The 21130-nt window shown below is 31.1% G+C and overlaps 2 protein-coding genes across 2 annotated transcripts; both read right to left on the bottom strand.

The window, feature by feature from the left end:
- Positions 1-353: 353 nt before the first annotated feature.
- Positions 354-2105, bottom strand: LOC100650634 (piggyBac transposable element-derived protein 4). Its single transcript, XM_048414727.1, has 2 exons — positions 1040-2105; positions 354-934 (listed from the first exon to the last, which is right to left on the bottom strand). The coding sequence occupies exons 1-2, from the start codon at positions 2103-2105 to the stop codon at positions 354-356; spliced, it is 1647 nt and encodes a 548-aa protein (XP_048270684.1).
- A 1843-nt stretch (positions 2106-3948) lies between these two features.
- Positions 3949-20552, bottom strand: LOC100650757 (high mobility group protein DSP1). Its single transcript, XM_012321057.3, has 5 exons — positions 17953-20552; positions 9919-10143; positions 6241-6404; positions 5899-6073; positions 3949-5731 (listed from the first exon to the last, which is right to left on the bottom strand). Exons 1-5 carry the CDS (start codon positions 18646-18648, stop codon positions 5621-5623), a joined length of 1371 nt encoding a protein of 456 aa, XP_012176447.1. The 5' UTR covers positions 18649-20552; the 3' UTR covers positions 3949-5620.
- Positions 20553-21130: the final 578 nt, after the last annotated feature.

The following is a 21130-nucleotide window of genomic DNA, read 5'->3' as shown; positions in this document are numbered from 1 at the left end:
ACTATTTTAGAAGTTGTTGGAAATTCTGTCTCAAATCCAAACAAAAACCGATTTAAAAGATATTTTAAAATGCTTATTGAATTCTTTGTGATCCTTTAGTAACAAATGAGTGACATTTTTCATTTCATTGATGTGCAGTAGTTGCAAAAATTTTTAATGTGACTCTGAAACTTAATTATTTTTACTATGGGCTACTACCTACGCCGAGATTATTTACGATGGTGCGATTGCATTTCTGCAGAAGTTTCAAAACTTTGCTTTACAACTAAAAGAAACATGTATGTATTTTTATAATTATGCTTTATTAATAAAATATAATATCAAAAATATAACAATACAAAAAATAAAAATTACTATTTATATTTCTTCATTTTATGATATCTTGAAAAACAATCCCCAAGGTGCATTCTTGGTTTATCAGGACAAGTATTGCAGTATTCACTCGTTTCATGTCTTTCACCTTTCTTCTGTCTGTTGGAGCAAACAATACAATCTCTTTTTTTACCTCTACGCATTTCATGAAGTTTCCCATTTAATCTAATTTCAGAAGATGATGTAGAAGCTCTAAATCTTTCTTGTCGAAAATTATTAATTAGTTGGTCGACTAATAGTTTAACATATTTCAAATGTGTTAATGGTTTCTCATTTTGTTTTTTTTTCACAATTTTATATATGATATATGAATTAATTACACACACCTCCATGCCCCAAAAAAACATTTTTCTCCACCATTTAAGAGACTTTCTCAAAAAACAATAAGTAGATGTATATTGATTAGTTCGATTTATGCTGCTCATAGAATTTGTGTAGCTGACAACTACATTAGGCTTTCTAATGTTTACTTCTTTACCTCCTTGTAGAATTCTTTTTGAATCTATCATTCCAGCATCATTCCAAGTACTCAAGAGTGACATAATTCTCTTGTCTTTCCAGGCTAAGAACATGATTTTTCTTTTATTATAAACAAAAATTTTCTTATCTGAAAATTTTGATTTTTTAATAAACATCGGAATATCTTTTCTATTAGCTTTTATGGTACCAGTCAAGTAACATTTTACTTTCATTAATTCTTCTGCCAAAGGTATACTGGTATAATATCTATCAGTAAACATATGATAACCCTGTGCCTCTGGAATTTTATCTAACAACTTTTGATATAAATGCAATGGAATCCTAGTGCTAACTGGTAAATCTGGACGAATAAGATTTCCTGATGTAATACTCCCATAATAAGGTAAGATAGTATAGATATAACCAGTTTCAGAATCTACCATCGCATATATTCTTATACTCCACTTTGTTGGCTTAATAGGGTTATAGGTAATAAATGAAATTTTCCCTTTAAATGTTACTATTGATTCGTGTAAACAAATATTTTGACCAGGAATAAAGTGTTCAGAAAATTTTGAATCTATATAATCTAAAAAAATGCTGGCTTGTTGTATATGTGTTTTGAGATTTTTGCTCCCTGAGTCAGGTGTTTTTAAATGAAGCATCCAAAATATTTGATTGAATCGAGCTCTTGTAAATACATCCGAAAAAAAAGGGATTCTACTGTTATGTTTAGTCGACCAATATTCTTGCATGTTAGAAATAGGCATTGTACCCATATTTAGGATGACTCCAATGAAAGCCCAGAATTCATCTTCATTTACATCATGCCATGTTTGCCATATAGAGTCTTTAGTTAGATTCTTTGAATTCAACACAGATTTTGCATAGTTATTTGTTTCCTTTATTATTTCATCAACAAGTGGTTTTGTGAAAAATAGTTTGAAAAACTGAATAGGTTCAAAAATATTAGAAGAAATTTGTGGTCCTGTCGATTTTGTTCCTATTGAATAATTTACTCTTGTAGGCCTGTACCCATCCTCTGTAATACTAATCCAATCATCCTCTTCCGTGGTGGAGATTGCGGTATCATTGGTATCTGATTCAATAGGCCGAGCTTTTCGATTTCGATTAATTATAATATCACTGCTGTCACTATCGCTCTCGGTATCACTATATCTACTTTCATTTGTACTATTAATTTCAGCCAAATCGTCACTATAAAATCTAAGTTCGAATTCCTCTTCGCTTTCCGAAAATTCATTTTTTTTCATTTTCAGAGTAAATAAAAAAAGAAAGATTATAATAATTTTAACGCACAATTATACATAAAATGTAACAGTACAAACTTCTAAGCAAAAATGAAGATTATTTTAATTTAAATGTAAAAATAGACTACGCAGATTACTTGAAGCTTTCTTATTCATTGTTAATGTGTGGAATAAACTATTGTTTCTATGTTGCCGCAACGGCGACAATGAAGTTGTTAGTTTCACTTACAATGTCGCTACGACAGCGACAACGGATTGCAAAGGGTTAAAAAATATATATCCCGCATATAAATATATTTTTCAAAAAATCAATATATCTTCAATTTTATCTAACAGTTTTACTTCTAAACTTATTTGTTAATAATACAACAATTATTATATTTTATGATATATATTAAAATTATATTTTTTACCATTCTTTATGTTTACTTGTGCAGATAAAAGAGAATAGAACATTTTTATATCTTTATTCATTTATTACTAATAATACTTACCTATACAGAAAATAAAAATATAATTTAAATTTAAGATATATCATTTTCAGAAAGATTTCACAAAAACTCTATAGTCAGAGTAGTATAATGTTATATCTAACATATGTCACAAATTTCTCTGTTTTCATAAATCATTTATAACTTTGAATATTAATGCAACATTGTTATACAATCATTTTTATGAGTGTTATCTTTATCGAATTAATGTTATTTTTCCAATACAATATATAAATTCCAGTAATTGCACTGCATTGTAACGTGTATTTGATTATATATATTTTTATTTATTTCTTAGATATATATGTATTTTATTTAGAATAATATACTAATGTTATGTACCTATAACAAAAACAAAATCCAATTATAATCCTAATTATAGAATGAGCTGGAAAATTTTTATGTAATAATAATTGATATATTACAATATAATAGCAAAATATTCATTTAGAATGCACTATATCACAATTATCAAGGACTAAACTTTTATATAGTGAATATTTTGTATTAATTGTATTGTATTGTATTGTATTGTATTGTATTGTATTGTATTGTATTGTATTGTATTGTATTGTATTGTATTGTATTGTAATTAAATGCAATGATAAATCTTGCAAACATTTCGTTCGCTAGTTTATTACAGTAAGATTATAAATCAAATAAATATTATTTATTACATTTATTAATGTTTTATGCACATCATTGAATCATAAATTATAGGTAAGAAATAATGAACTGTTCTAACAGATTATGAATGAAAAAATTTATATTATAGGTAACAATTATTCATCTATTATTAGGAATACTATATCAATGGTATTTATAATCTATAGTAATATTTATATAAAATAATAGAAAATTATTTGAACCTACGAGATACATATAAAAAAGTACAGTAACATCCTTCTGCGTTGAAATATGTAATATGTATAATATGAAATAAGTTAACACATTACTTCCGATTTTAAGTTAACTTCTAATTCTGATGTAAATAGCACCAGCATAAACGTGTAAAATGCACATGTTCCATATTATAAGAAAGCAGCGTGAAAAATAATACTTTATATCATAAACAAATAGAGACTATACTTACTTTTATATAAATATATATATATATATATATATATATATATATATATATATATATATATATATAAATGTTAGTACTCTAAATCTAGTACTGCTTTGAGAATCCAATATTTCGGACATATACATGCTTAGAAACAGGTTCGGAGCAGTACCAGAAACATATTCACATATTTTTTTAAAAGTTTATTTATCCTAAGAGATATACAAAACAAACATTCTTTTGTAACTGTTATAATTCCCCTATAATAACACAGAAAATTCTGCCGTAATTTTCAATATCTGTTTTTATTAATTATCTCCATCAAATGGATACCTTTGTATCAGTACAATTCATTTTAACCAGCTATGTTAAAATTATGCACATCTGCAAATCAGTATTAAAATATTACAATTTCATATTTTACAGTATTCATCCTCTAGCTCCCTCTAGAACAGGTTTTGCTTATATAATCACACATTACATGATAATGTGCAGGGGGGATGAAAAGCTTTTACGTCAAAAAGTAGTGGTTACCTGCTGAGCCAAATCAAGGTGCAAGTCAGTCTGACTGTAAAGAAGCCTCTTGTATATTCATTTTGCATACCAATCTTGGCCACGAAATTCATATTTGCATTACTTAGCCTGCTTTTTTTGGTATGCTTCTTACACAGTTGACTCTAATCTCAATGATTAAATTCTGTACACACTAGGATCTAGGAATGTTAATATTACAAGAAACCACAATAATTTATTATAATACAGCCTGCTGTACACCAGATGACTCGAGGCAATACAAGACACGCCTTATCTTACTTTCTTAAACAATGAACGGAATCACATGATTCTGAGAGGATTTTAACGTATTCGTTTTATTGGAAAATGAATATGAGAGGGAGAATGACGATGGTAAGGGCAGGGACTACTTCAATTTGCTAAAACTCAAAGAATAATTTTACTTTAGTTTGTCTTCAACGACTGTCGCTAATTTCAATAAGAACAAAAATTCATTACTTTATACGATTATAAAAGATTTGAAATTATAATTATTACTAATATAACATAAAAACGAAATTTTTATCAGTTATGTAAAATAAATCGAATCGCCTTGTTTTTACAAATAAGAATTAATTGTGTTTTATACGTTTTACGTATTGTACTTTTTACAATACTACTGCTCCATGGCTGGGTTATCGGCCCAAATTTGATTTTACAAAGTTGCGAATTAAATATCTTGTTTCGATTTTGATCACTTATAAGCTATAAGGCTCAATCTCGTGGTTTAGAATACATCGTCTGTGGAAACTATCACATGTTGACGCAGATGTAGAATCGAAGTTGCATTAAAATATATACTTATCCTAATACTTACAACTATACGACACGTACTTAAATCAATTACATTCATACAAAGCAGCCCCATACCCCACCTGCGACAGATTTGATTTAAAGAAATATTCTGTACAAGGATATACAATAAGTCTTCTTACACTGGCAGCGAATGAACTGAACTGATAAATATCAAATTATTTCGAATGATACCGCCCAACTATGGAGCCACCGTATCCAGTTTTACATAGCTGCAACAGCTTTCAACATAGTCTAAACATAATGTCAACAATGATTGAGCCCCTGCGCCTTCCACCTGATAGAAAGTAGGGTCACCATATCTTTCCATTCTGCTATCCTACGCCATTTTACATGTTACTATCAATATGTTAAAATACAAATGTCATTCATACGATCTTCTTTCGCACCTCTCATACATACAATTTTAAAATAATTATTATAATCGCGGGTATTTAATTATTATTGTAAATAATCAGGGACTGGTGATTAGTTATTTGTTTTCCTAGTGGTGTAAGTACGCTCACGCTAAGATCAATGGTACGTACAGTAGGTGAGGTATGCTTTCAGGATCAAGGACACGGGGTGATAGATGAAATTTTGTCGTGCATCCGCTATTCATCATCTTCTTTATACTCTTCTTCACTGTCACTTTTTACAGTATTTGCTGGAACTCCTACTACAGGTGCACCATCTTTCATTTTCTTTTTGTACGCAGTCATTTCCTAAATAACAAAACATAATATATATCGAGTTCACATAAATCATTGCTAACATTATCAATATATTCGTACATACTGTAGTTTAAATATAAGATATATTTAATATTTAATAATACAATACAGAATACCTAATAATTTGTTTGAATCATATATAATTATGTTATACATACTCTTTCATATCGAGCCTTATCCTTTTCCGCCATAGCCTCATATTTCGATTTGGTTTCAGGATCTGCATCTGACCACTTTTTACCAAGTTCCTTAGCAATATCACCTACACCAAACTCAGGATTTAGCATTTTCACCTTTCCACGTTCATCGTTACAGAACCAGAAAAAGGCAGATCTATCGAATAAAACGTAATATCATTATTACACGCGTACACATACACAAATTATGGTTTTATAAATATAAATGCAAATAATAATTAGAGATAATTAAAAATTATCTGAATATATTAATTGCGTTTTATTACATTATGAACATTAAGTAATTTCATCATATTTACTTACAGCGATCTTTTAGGAGCATTATGGTCTTTGATGTGTTTGCGTTTTTTGCCCCTGCCTTTACTTTCTCCTTTCGGTGGTGTATAATTTTGCATCTCTGCATCGTATCTCTTTTTATCTTTTTCAGCCATTTCGTGAAAACGCTTCTTTTCTTTATCTGACATTGTCTACAAACATGTAGTACACATTATGATTATAAGAAACATACTTGTGTGATACTAAATTTATAATTTACATAAAACAATTATAACTATAACACATTTACTGGTTTACACATTTATATATGTACGCAATAGTATAAAATGTAAATATAATTTGAATCATATATATAAAAGTGCAATAATTGTGAAAAGTATTAATAAAAATTAACAAGTGATTTATATTATGTATATAAATGTATATAAATTACTTAATATTTTGATTAATATTTTTTTAGTATTATTGAGGAAAATCAGAGATATTTAGTCCTTATAACTAAAAAATTAGAATGAACAGTAATAGATAATAATTATATTATTACACGTTGCAAATACTGACAGAACCTGAATATATTTTTATCGTCTTTGTTGGTATAATCATTTATGATGAAGTACGAGAATGGGATCGTGCAGATGAACTTGGGATTAATCAAAGGAGAAGTGATTTTTATATATGGTTGAAAATATTTTTTGAATATATTTTTTTTCTACCTTAGATATCTTGTTACGTCTCAAAAGAATATGAACGACATATTTTATTAAAAAGGAAAAAAGCTAATATGGCGAGTAATTAAAATATTGTTAATTTGGAGAATACCTAATAATAAGTAGGCTACGAATGTTTATATATCCATGGAAGAATTGAAGATGCAAAAATGTATATAATATAATTATATATATGTAACCAGCCTTCTGCGCTCAAAAATATACTTGAAAACGAGATAGTTCGTGGAAGAACATTTAAAAATTTTACAGCTGCTGAGACCAACATTTTAGTAAGATAATGGGAGGTCAATGTCTTTAATCGTAAAGACCATCTGGTCTGTAATCTAAAAGAGGAGCGTGCAGAAAGTGTCTCTCCCTTTTCGAGGGGTAGGATGACCAGATGTTGGAGTAGCACCTGTTCAAAGTGACGTTGTTTCACATTTGCAAAACTTCTTCTACCGAAAAATATATCTGAACTTCTTAACGTACCGAAAAGTTTGCGATAAGTAATATATTACATGTTATTTTATAGATATTTATCAAACAGTAAGTAATCGTGACAGACATTACGTGAAAATATTTTCTAAAATGTAAATCAATTTCAAATTAATACATTTTATTCACTTGCAGCTTTCTAATCGTACTTTTATTATACACATTTTGCACAGTAGTTTTATAAGTATTATACAAAATATAAATAATTGGCAAAACAAAATTATTTCCTAATGGAAAATACAATTCGCATTTACGTGTTTTATAGTAATTCTAATGGTAATAATTCCGACCTGTATTTAACTCGTATTTAACTATACTTGTGTTAGACAAAATTCAAGGGAAAATTAATTTTAATCCAAAATTTGTCAAAAAGGCTAACAACCTTATTACCTGTTAGACTAACTGCGAATTTTATAGTATATTTTACAATGTTTTTAATGAATAAGAGAAAATTCAACTAAACGATTTAAAAATTAAAGGACAGCCATGTGATTGGCATATCATTAGTTTTATGATATGATGCATACTATACGATATAAGGGACGAACTCTAAGGAACAACGAGTCGTAAACCGGTCCAGTTTCTAATCAAGCTCATGACAAGATCCCAGAGAGTAGCAGGTATATGATTAACCGTTAATCCGAAATATTCCTGATCTGTCCATTTTAAAATTACTTTCCTGACTAGAAATTTACACAGACAAATATAATCAAGATTTAAGCGTAAGTATAATATTGATGGTGTATTATAAAAAAATGGCTTCATTAAAACATTTCAATACTTCGTATTATAAAAAAATAATTTCATCGAAATATTTCATTACTGTGTATCGATCAAACAGGAATTTTATTCATTGAAATCAACGTCTAACTACCTATAACATTTTTCATTCATAAAAGAAATACATATACTTATTTGCAAAATATTTATATAAAATATTTTCCTACAAGAATTTTCCTTTATTAGTTAAGATATTTTTTAGTAACTTCATAAATAATTTCTTTTTTAAAGCTTGTACTATTATCAGTTTGTTGTAAAACTTCATGCACTCAAAATGATTCTGTGGGAGCTTGCCTTATGTATAAAAAGATACGGACAAGTTATCTTCAAAGAAATCAACGTATAGCAACTTCCAGATGAGGTCAGTTAACTGTAAATTACTACTTAAATTAGTTACACTTTTACTCCAGCGAACAACGCTAGGAATTATTATTATTTCCTGAAACATGTTTAACGAACTAATTATAGTTACTTATATCTTAAAACAGTGCAAAGAAGTTTCATTAGAAATATATATTCTAAATCCAATCAGAGTTTTTTTCGTTCGAAGTTTAGTATTATGCGCACTAACAAATATCATACTTTTATATCTTATGCATTCTTATTAATCTTGTTTAAATACGTTTGTGTTTTTTTATTGTATATTTATGTCGGCAAAATATGTCTATATAAAATATATTCTTCTGATATTTTGTTCCTATATGTGTATTATTTTATTATATATCACAAAATATATATCATGCTCTTTATATTAATGTGAAAATCTCGATTTTATAAGCCACATTATTCAATTATAGAATTACATAAAATATGTAGAATTATACTGCTAGATATATATCTGGTAATTAAATCAGTTTCTGAAAATGTAACTCCCACAAAGACGTAAATGCTGTGAAGTTCGGAAATTATATTACATTTTACAATATGCAGAATAATGCAAAAATAATAGATTGTAACTAATGTAACTGTAATAATTATTACATTATAATTTATTAGCATTATTAGCTTGTGTTAATATTATTATAATTAATGAACTAAACACATATTAATTATAACACACATGCTATTCTACAGTGAAAAATTTTGATAAATAATTCTAAAAATATAAATAAATGCACGACAATAATTTTTGCTTATATGTACATACTATTTTCATTGATTAAATCTTTCTGGTAAGTTTGTTGTCTGAATTCTAATCTTTTTTCCCTCATTTCTGTAAAACCCTTTATCTTGCTTAACCATAAATTTACTTCAGTTTTCTAAATTATCAAGCTTTAAATCAAACGAATATTATTTAAAACAAAAAACAATCTGTAAATTCTGGTTATTAACGATAAACTTTTTACATGAGCCTCTCAGAAACGAAACTAAACAACTTCATTTTTTATTAATTTCTTAATTTCATGATACACGATTAATTAATATTCAATCCTCAAAGAACAAATGACTTAATTCCATAAGTTCATTATGATGAAAAATGACATAAATAATGGTAAATTCTAAGATGAATTTGAAAAACTGTTTGTAACATCGTCACTTTTCTGTACTTTTCAATTTATAGAATTGGTCAACGTGTATTTCTGAAAGACTCATATATTTTATTCCCTATAAAATGTGTAACATGCTTTTATAATTTCATTATTATTAATTTGGAAGTAAAACGATAGAATTTTAATTATATCTCAAATAGATGAAGTTCTAGAAATATTTTAATGTCTCTTACCTTCCACCTCATTGCACACTTTTTAGAGAATTCTCGAAAGACAATCTTTTCCTCGGGGTGTTTCTTTTTATGTTCTTGACGACATGTTTGAACGAAGAATGCGTATGCGGTCATCCGTCCTCTTGGCTTCGAATCCTTTCCTCTCGGCATATTGTCTCGTTGTTGTAAACTCTGAGCGTTATTTTGCTGGAGATTATTCTGCTGCGGTAACTGCTGTATCTGGTGCTGCAATAAAAGAATCATTATTAAAAACACGGTGGTAATTATCAGTGTCCTCTTAACTCTCGTTTAACGAATATTTTAAAAAAAGGAAGAATTCGCTCGCGTTTTATTTTTAACGCAAAACGAACGGACTAAAAAAATTGCTATTCTTCTTTTTTTCTTGCAGAAATTGATTAATTATCGTATCGAATTGGTAATGTAGATTGGCTCAAAGTTACAAGATTCGAGCCATCATATTTTGTTATGCGTACAATTCTCCTTTGTTTCACATTGTGATAAACTCTACTCTAAACATAATATACAGGTATGAATACTGTATTGGATTGCCAAATGTTTGAATAGACCAGAAGCCGCCTCTAAAGACGTGTTTTCTAGCGAATATTATTCAAATTAGCTTTGAAACTTCTTCGATACTCTCATCCAAAGCCAGAATCTGTCTGAATAATTGTTAAAAGATATCGAATAATTAGTCCATATCGAGACGTAGCTACATGTTAATTTAACCCATTACTACTATTACGTGCAATATATTGATAACGACCTTTTTATCTCTAATATACGAATTCGGAATCTAATAAAGGGATTCTGAAAAATAAAGTTTTTTATTTCTAATCAGATTTTCTCCCTGCGTGCAAAGCATTGCTTCGTAGACGAAAATAATACCAGGCGCATAATAGTATTGCGTGCAGCTATGTTATAATTCTAGAAGCTAGCTGTTTAAAACACTATGTGTACAGGAAACAAAATTCCTTCATGACATAATATAATATATGATGATTGTATAATACATTGTATTAATAAGCATAATTGTTATGAATATCATTTCTAATATCTAATATATAATATACATATACATATAATCTTTTAATAAGTATATAAATAAGTTTCAAATATTAATTTATTGCGTGATGCCTAGCACTGTTATCTTCTTGTTAAAGATAACATTCACCAACCTTTTGTATATAATTTAAATAGTGTTTTGCAAGTCAATATTTTGTTCCAAGTTTATTAATGAAATATAATTCTCCTAGTGATAATATAAGTTAAAATAAATTATTCTAAATAATTTATTAATATCGTACAGTTATAGATAACAATGAATTGGCAACAGGCTAGTCGACAACTAAACAATTATTATCCTGTACTATTTATCGGATATTAAACAGTATAATATTATACTACTGTTAATATCATGCTGCATATTATTATTATAAGGTTACAGTATCTATTTTAAACTACAATTTCATTGTGGTTGAAAATAGAAACAAAAATGCATCTAATGTGAGAATATCATAATTCATTTGATCATTATACTTATATGGAATATCTTGTAATGTATTTAATGTAATATACCTATCGACGAGTAAATTATTTTCCTCTCTCTGAGTATGAAACCCACAAAATATAGCAGAACAAATCTGTATGTATTCTCTATGAATAACAGTACAAAAAGAAGAATTGTTCTAATAAAAATCATGCTTATATTATATTGTATGTCTTTTACAGTTTCCAGTAAAATGAGAATGATAAATGATAAAACAAAAAGATGAATGAAGAGTACTTAACTTTGCTATATGACATCACGATATACTAATTTCATTAGCGATGCGCATTATACGGAAAAGAGAATTATAATTTACATTGTGATAACAAAAAAATAAGTACTTTAGAAATATATTATCGAAACGAACGGCGTAGTACGAGAAAGTTAAAATTTTGCGAACATCGTTAGTGTTCGTAATGAACATTGATGTATGTACAAACTTCATTAAACGAGATCGTGTTTTCAGCATCAACTAAAATTACTTCTAGATTGCATGTTACTACGTGTACCCAACAAATATTTACATATACGATCAAACAGAAATTGATATCCCTCATTTGTTTAATATTAAAATTTAGTTCAATTATTTATCTAATTGACAGAAACTGCCGAAGAAAAAAGATGAAGACGATTTAGATAATAAAATGAAATACTGAACACAATTCATTGGATTTTCAAGAGAAGATTTCCTGAAAGAATGTACTCTAATTTAATTTAATTTAATATTATTAATATATTACTTTAAGTTTCGTTGATGTCGTATTTTAAATTTATATCGTATTAAAACTTATCAGTGAAAATTTTGGAGATTCTTTTTATGTGTACTGCATTTTAAATCTATGAACAAAATTTATATATCACTTACAGCGATATTTATATCAGTATATTACTAACATCTTTTTTGATATCTTAAAAACAATTTTGTATTTATGCCATGTATCTCACTACTATTGGTTATTACTTTTTTTTTTTCAAAAAAGCCTTATCTTTTTTTGCAAACTTTAAGGTCAATGTAGATATAAAATATTGATGTAGAAATAATGTATTTCATGTAGTTATTTACTCTTTTGCAAATTTATATCGACAAAAAATAAAATTCTGTATAATTAATAAATTAAGAGATAATAAATTGCAAGAATTTCTACACAAAGTTTTTAATGTTATGTTTTGTATATTTATAAATGGAGATCTCGTAAAATATCGAGCACAAATGATCAAGTAAAAATATTTTCTTTAAACATTCGTAAAAAGTATAATTTACTCGATGATAAGAATCCACTTTAAATTATAAAACCTTACTACTGAGATGTGTCTTTTAAACTCAAAACAAATTAATTCCAAAGCTATTTATTTATTTAAATACGCTTAAATTATCTAACCAGTTAACAAATAACTTCTTTTTATTGTACCTTCGTGTACGTTATTTAATATGTTTTGGCGGAAACAAGTTAAATAAGTGTTCAATTATTTAAACGAAAGATTAAGAGATAATATGACAACTTGAAGAACAAATTTCACCAAAAGGATATGATTCTGAAGAAAACTAAAATTTAATTTACTTCTAATCTTTTTTAAATTCTAAAATTGCAATCAAATGTTCTAAGATTTTTGTAATGATAAAATATACGAACTAATGTGCATTTCATGAATAATCATGCAATATGTATTCTTCATTGCTGCATTTCATTTCCTTTGCAAAAAAAAAAATAATATTCTGTAATCATGTTTAAGATAATTTGACAATTAACATACTAAAGAATGTCAAGATTCAATCAAAATGTTAAAAATGTAGCAATACTTTCATCTGCAATATCTGAAAAATAAGAATTCATTATATGTACATCATTTTGAACTCCAAAAATTATACCATATGTTATAAAGATTGAATTCCTCCTAACGCTACTACGTCACACTGGATCAATTTCGAAACAATCTGTGTTTTTCTGTTATTAAAAATATTCTCAAGTTTGAAAAAAATACGAAAGAATTGCTGCAGACATATATAAATTCTTGTTTCTTTTTACTGGTTGGAACAAGGATTACAATATAAAAATCCGAAGACTGCATCAGAGTTAAGAATAATATAAACCACTCGATCCACTATTCGAAACTTTATATTGCTATAACTAAAACACGTTGTCGAGGAATATAAGATCTTAACCGATCTCAGGAATTAATCAAACATTAAAAATAATGGAAATATTTTTCCATATTTAAACGTTCTTCAATGTATCTTCGTTGGAGATTAAGGAATCATTTATTACTGTTAATACCGGTTTCTCGTTTACCATACTGTTTTACGATGTTTGCAACTATCGTTTGCAGTTATAATATTTCAGTAAATCCTCCGTGTAATCACATTGGTACAATAGAAACATATTATGTAAAGATTTGATACATAAACCATTTTGAATCACTACATAAAGTTTCATCGAAAATTGATTACTGTTTCAAATTTATGTCCAAACATATCACCGAACAAATAGGTGGCATTTGAAATATCTCATAGCTCGAACTATTTTATTGATAAAATCGGAGCATCGTTTATTCCCTGATATCGAAAAGCGGTCAGAACAACTAAGAAGATCAACTCCTAAGTTTATTGTAAAGTAAAATTCAACGGAACGAAATTATAAGAAATTCCAAGATCCTAAATCCAATAGAGATATCTTTTGGAGTTTTAAAAATATTTGTTTGTATACTTCATACATACATTTATATACAAAAAATATAAACAAAATAAATTTTATGTTCATTCTTTAAATTCTCCTTGAAATAACTTTTACTGTTTTGGTAAAATCTGCAACGTAGAAGTCGCAATATTTCTGGACGAATATCGTTTATTATTTTATGAGATGTACGCATAATCGAATCAATAGTTCCAATCTTTTCTTTTCGCAAAGAGAAAATTGCAAAGAAGGTTTTCTTGAATAATGATACATTCAACATTTTATCCAAGGAGAAAGAACGTAAGTTTATTTCCTCCATTTACCTCTATCACTGTAATCTTAAATTTTCGGACCACTTTCTGACTTTCTCTCCATCTGATAGATACAGAGACTTTAATCTTAACTTTCATTCGAGCTCTGCTTTTAATATTGCTCCAAATACGTTTTCAATGCTCCGCGATATTGAATGCTCTTTATTGGAATCTCGGGGAAAAAAACACGGTATTTTTAAAGACAGACATTCTTAACCGACATTCTCTAACATTGCTATTCCGGAGCAATAAAAAGTTGTAGGGAAGTAATAATTTTACGTGTTTCATCAGTGACGTGTTAATAACTCATATTGTTAATATCGCGCGATTCTAGATTAATAAAGATTAGTGTGGAAGTAATAATTTCAAATTAATATGTTTATGTGTTTCATATCTATTATAGTACAGTGTCTCATACCATATTTTTGAATAAAAGCATTTTTAACCATATCCTTTTCAAAATTATTTCAAGATAATCATTTCATGATTCAAACTAAGTGCTCTGAAGAAATATTGTAGCATGTATATTTACATTAAGTACAATGTAAGAAACCTATTCCTAGTGCATTACGTATGTAAGAGATTCAACAGTGACTTGTTGACATCTCGCTAAATCTGAACTTGTCATAGGACAACTTTACAATGTGTGAATATTTATACTGACACACGTTTATCATTGTACAGTCTATGCTTGTAACTCTACTGTTAAAATATGCACAAAAGATGATATTATGATTTGAAACAGTCTGATTAACGTGTATTTTTTGCTTCCCAAACGTTAAATAATTCATAAACCGGCAATTAATTTTGCCGTTAAAAGATACGCAGTACAGATATCAAATTGTATTATTAAACACGTGCGGCTCAACTCTAATTAGACTAGAACATATACATGAATTAAAACTTGCTGAAATTAGGACAAAAATCAGACAATTATAGAACCAGTATATCCAATATCGTGGAGAAATAACTAAAAGTATTCGAAGGATTTTGTAATTTCTCGAAAATATTGGAATACCCAGATTCAATATTGCTAGTATTACTTTTATTTTTCGTTAGGGATTTATAATTTATATCCATCGCATATTATGTATTTATGCATTTATGTATTTTATATATGTATTATGTACGTGTTAGAATTTAATATGAAAGATCATATTAAAATATGAAACATAATCCTTCTGAAATTTTGAAGTATTCTGAAACTGTACAGGGTTGAAATAGAGTTTAATTTATCGTTAGAAGAACTGAAAAGCTGAATATTCTTGAATATTTTTCTGTAAATTTAACACGAACTTGTGTACAGGAAATGTAATAATATACTTGAATAACTGCAATCATAAAATCCAGTAAAATAGAAGATGAAGAACAGTATTCACGAAACAGAATTTTATACTTTTAACATCATTGAAAAGTAGAATTACTCTTTTGTGCTCAACCTTCGAACAGACACCAACTTTAGGAAATTCATGAGGAAAAAATGACTATAATTTCGTCATTTTATTTTATAAATAAAGCGGAAAATTGCCTAACTTTTATCGGAAAGAGTCTAAATTTCTTTTTTCCAATATAAATGAATAAAACACGAACCAACAATACGGAGATATGAATTTTATATTTGATTCACGAAATCAATTCCAATGCGAATATTTTTCAATATCGGACATACGATTGCTCGGAGCTTCTTTTACTTATTAATAATAAATATACGAATAAAGAAAACGACTAAAAAAGTTTTCAATCACTCAGAATCTCTGAAAAATAAAATTCTTCATTTCATATTTAATCAACGAAAGCAATTAAAAAGAGGCGCCTCTTTGTACCAAAGAAATGACGCTGTGAATTAGAATTTTTCTCTATCTACTGACGATTAATACTTCAACCAGGACGATCAAAAACTAAACTTCAAATCGTCCAGAAAATCTTTGAAAAAAATAGGAATTTTTAAATAGGTATTACGAAAAAGTATTCAAATATGGCCAAAATATTTCAAGTAATTAAAATATCTGGCAAAAGTCCAATAAAATACAGTCATGAATAAATGAAGAAGGTCTAAAAAGAAGAAACATTTGAAAATTCTATAAAATAGAATTTTGTTGTGTTAAAATGAAAAAAGCAAACTAAGAACAAAATGATTTCTTATCAAAGGAACGTCGATCAATCGGAATTTCTATTTCCAATCGTGAATGCCTAAAACACTTCGATCAGAGGAATCGAAAAAAAAGAAGGGAACCGGCACGGCAAGAGCCGCTGTACGAACGTACGTACGAAGAAGGCCGCACGAAACCCGGAATCAATAGCGGACAACGGTCGGTGGGGCAAGAGACGCGAGTCAGGATGAAACGCAGACGGTAGTACGAAAGCAAGCACGATAGAATCAGTTATTAAGATTTTTTCAACGCAAATAGAGCCGAAAATTCATGACTAATTTGAGTCAATTATCATCGATCGTTGACATGTTTTATCAACTAATGAAATTTTTCTTAATGAAAATAGCGATTTATCGGTGATTTCAATAGAATATAAAAAATAAAGAATTAACAAGATAAAATAACGATTTTCAAGCGTATTGCCCTTGCTAATCCAATTGTTAGATATTTGAGATGAAGTATAAATCCATCTGATTATTTCCTGCTAAGTGCTTTCCCTTAATAACGTCGAGATAAACAGCTCGACGACATAGCTACGGGTATAATGATTCAAAACGTCGTTCGTGTTAAAGTATAACCATCACAATGACGACCATTTAAACTTTTACAGCCGCGACAAACAGAATAACAAGAGTTCAAAATTCTTAGAATTATTCTCGCATATTAAAGCATGTCTTTATGAAGATATTACACGGCTAAGGAGAAATTGACGTTCAGTCACGTGTTATCATAATTACTGTAATTATGCTCTTTACTCTTTCTCTTCGGTTCACAGACAGAATGAAATAGTGATGCTTGCCCAGTTAGTCGAAATCGATTTTCTTCTTTTCGTCAGTTCTTCTCAAAACAAAAGAGAGAAACTGTACAACTCGGATATTTGTTACAAGTATTATTCTATATCACTAAGCGTAAAACACTAGAAAAAAGTACTTTTCTTTTCAGTGTTTCGCATAGTTACTAACAAACCACTACTAGATTTCTCGCTTTATCTACGAAAAAAGAACAGAAAAAAGGTAGTTGAAGAACGAGATGCAACAGAAGTGCAACTTTTTGAAAGAAACCGCAACATATTTAATAAGTTAGAATGAGAGAGATGTTAAACCTATCGGTTAAAAAGCGATACGAAACTGATTGACAAGAAATATTAAAAGACCGTATATCTCAGCCGCTTTTCTTCCAAGTGCATAAAAGAATCCCGCGCAAATAGAAGTAAGCGAAAAATATATATATAAATGTATGTAAATGTAATGATGTATAGGGTGAAAAAAACAATAGAATATACTTGTATGAAATTAAAAAGCAGGCAATAACGAGAAAAAGAGGAAGCATAAAGGGGGTCGATCGTGGTCGCAACATACCGGGGACATAACGGGGGGCGTGGACGTTTGTGTGGTAATGGGCGAGAGGTGCTGCTGTTGTTGGCCCTGCAATTGCTGATGCAGGTTGTTCTGGCCGGCGTCCATAACTCCACCTGGGTACCACCACTGTACGCCAGGCGGTGGTGCGGAAGGTGTACCAGGTACACCTCCGCCTGTTCCGGGCCCCGTTCCTAATCTATAATCATAGCCTCCCCTCATGCAGGAGCCAACCGGCGTAGACGTCGAGACGGGATTCGACTGTGTGCCCGTGGTGGCTGGATTCTGAAAGCTGGAGGCCATCTTGTAGGAGAAAAGCTGCTGGGTAGCGGCAGCGGTACTCCTAACGATATCCTGATGATGCTGTTGCTGTGCTTGCTGTTGTTGCGTTAACTGCTGCTGCTGTTGATTCATCAGGTGTTGATGTAAATTCTGCTGTTGTTGCTGTTGCTGCTGTTGTTGCTGTTGTTGTTCGGCAGATACGGCGTTTAAACCCGAAGGCCACCAGGCGGTACCACCGGAGGCATCCTCGCGGCTTCCTGGGCTCGCTGTGCCCCAGCCACCGGCAACGCGGTGGTGTTCCGACATATCGTACACGCGGACGGTCTGTCTGTCACTTCGGCCTCGTTTACCACAAACGGTACCACCAACCAAGGAAAAGAAGAGGATGCACGAAGAAATTACACGACACGCACTCATACACCACACATACGCTCCTCTGTCTCCCTCATACAGGACATGCACACATACGCACGCGAACGCTGTGCGCGCGCGCACGCACTCGCTCGCTTGCTCTCACACCACCGACAAAGTATACCTCTCTACATGCACACACACATATACGCACACGCACCCTCACATTCGTACGGGATCCTGTTCGTGACCGTCGTGTATCGCGCGACACGCACCGCACGCGCTACTGTGTTCTCACTGTCACACCACGTTTCTCTTGTCCAGCCGGCGCACTACACGATCACTACTAGTACTCCTGGTAGCACAAGCGGCTTCATACACGCTGCTTTTTCCACGACGATGTATAGAGGAGGTCCTCGTGAATACGAACGTTATACTTGGGATGCGGTCTACTCGACGCTACGCTCAACCGTTCGTTAGCTCCGTGAGTAGGTATGGCGAGTAGAGGAGGAGGGCGGGCGGGTGGGTAGGGGAGGGCGCTCTCTCTCCCCTTCTAGCTCTTTCTTTTTCCCTCTGTCTCCCCACCATCGACAGATACACTGCCGCGTCTCTCCGTCTCTCTTTTTCTCCCTCTTTCTCTTGCCGTCTCTTCTCTCTTCGCTCTCCTTCTCTTTCTCTCTTTCCCTTTTCTTCCCTCCCCTAAGTACTCATAGAGCCTTTCATTCGAGAGACACAACGTTTCTTTTCGAAGTCACCGATAATAATATTTAATAATAAATATGTATTTTCGTTCATTTATGCGTGCACTATCGTTCCCCTTACGAAAAATACATAGTATATATATATATATACATATATATATATATATCTATATTGCCCTTTTCTTCCCTCGAAAACGTGACGGCCTCTTCTCTCTACTTGCTCGTACACACGGTGCTAATTACGCACTCTATGCGACACCACGCTCGCATAGAGACGCAATGCTTCTTTTACGTGTATATACACACCGACGTTGGCTGTTGCACAGTAGTAGTGGAACGCGTAATAGCTTTTTCACATGGAGAAGCTTACGCGCGGATTGCTTCTCTCGCCACCGACTCTACACGCGATGCCGCACACACAGAGGGCGAACCTGGCGAGGACGGGCTGGCTGGACGCTTGTATATTCTCTCTTTCTCTTTCTCCAACCCGATCCCCTTCCACACCGACCCGAAGTCTCACTCACTACTTGTCTGTTTGTCTCTTTCTCTGCGTTCCTCTGTCTTTTTTCCACTTGCACGAGCTTAGCCTTCCTTCCAGCGGACGCCGGCGAACTCGTACAGCGTTGCCAAGCCACGCTTTCACCCGCCCGCTCACAAAGGAAAACCCGAGTACGCCGACCAATCGAACTACATTTCAGCAGTGGTGGGGATGGCGGGAGTCTACCACTACTGACATCGAGGCAACGTCGCTTTCTCTCTTCCGTTCGTAGAGAATTCGAGAGCCATGGCTCGTAGTCCCCGGTAAGGTAGAGGGGCAAACGACTGCAAACCCTTCTCTACCCTTGAAACTCGAGGTCAACTTTTAGGCAGAGAAAGAGAGCGAAAGGGAGAGGAAGACACACCAACTCTGACTTGTCGCCGTGCGCTCTTTCTTCTCGCGCCTTTTTTTACCCTTCTTAGTTTCGTTACACTGCTACGGTCACTGGAATTTGCTCCACATTGGTACTTCCTGCTTTTCGCGCACCCTTTTTCCTGCGTGTCAAGTCGGCTTTACCGACCGAAGAACTCTCACTTCGTGTCACTTGTCAGTCGATACGGAAGAACTTTTTAAAATTTCCAAGAAAACAAAACGCGGATCATCTTATACAATTTTCTTAGATTTAATGAAATTATGCTTTCCTTTAGTATATCCATCTCTTTAAAGACATGAAATATGCACATTACATGTATATGAATGTAATAGTTTATTAATATCGAAGCACCCTCGTTGTTTAATAAATCAATGTTAAGTTGTACATTTTCTGCTACAAATTCGTTAAGTTTTATAAAATGTACCGAATTTAAAAATTTTACATATTTCTCAAAATTCGGTGGAAAATTGAAAAGTTTAAATATGTATACTTTCTCGTTCGTCTTCATAAGATAAAATGTAATAAATATTACTCCTAACAATTTCTGGAATCATGCTTTATACTAACAAATCATGTTTCTATAGAAACATAATTAACTTTTATTGATTAGGATAATAAGTAAATCTTTCAGTGGGTTAATTATCCTCCTTTCATTATTTAAAATAGTATTTCAAAAAGTATGGTTACAACGTTTTACATATATACTGAACTTATTCAAAGGGAATACAAACTGTCATGCCACATATGGAATGCAATTCCTAGCATATATGTACTCTATAAACTCGTACCCCATAGCCAACGCATACCCCGTAATTTCTAGCTGTTATCAGAAGAAAGATCAAATCTATTAATATGGAAACGTATCGTGGGAACGATCGCCGTGCAACGTTGTTAAACGGCGAACCTGAACCTCCACGAGAAATTTCTAACCCGTAA

The sequence above is a fragment of the Bombus terrestris genome, chromosome 3 (genome assembly GCF_910591885.1).
Source record: "Bombus terrestris chromosome 3, iyBomTerr1.2, whole genome shotgun sequence".
NCBI lineage: Eukaryota > Metazoa > Arthropoda > Insecta > Hymenoptera > Apidae > Bombus > Bombus terrestris.
Note: the sequence above shows the minus strand (reverse complement) of the source record. Positions and strands in the feature narration are given on the sequence as shown.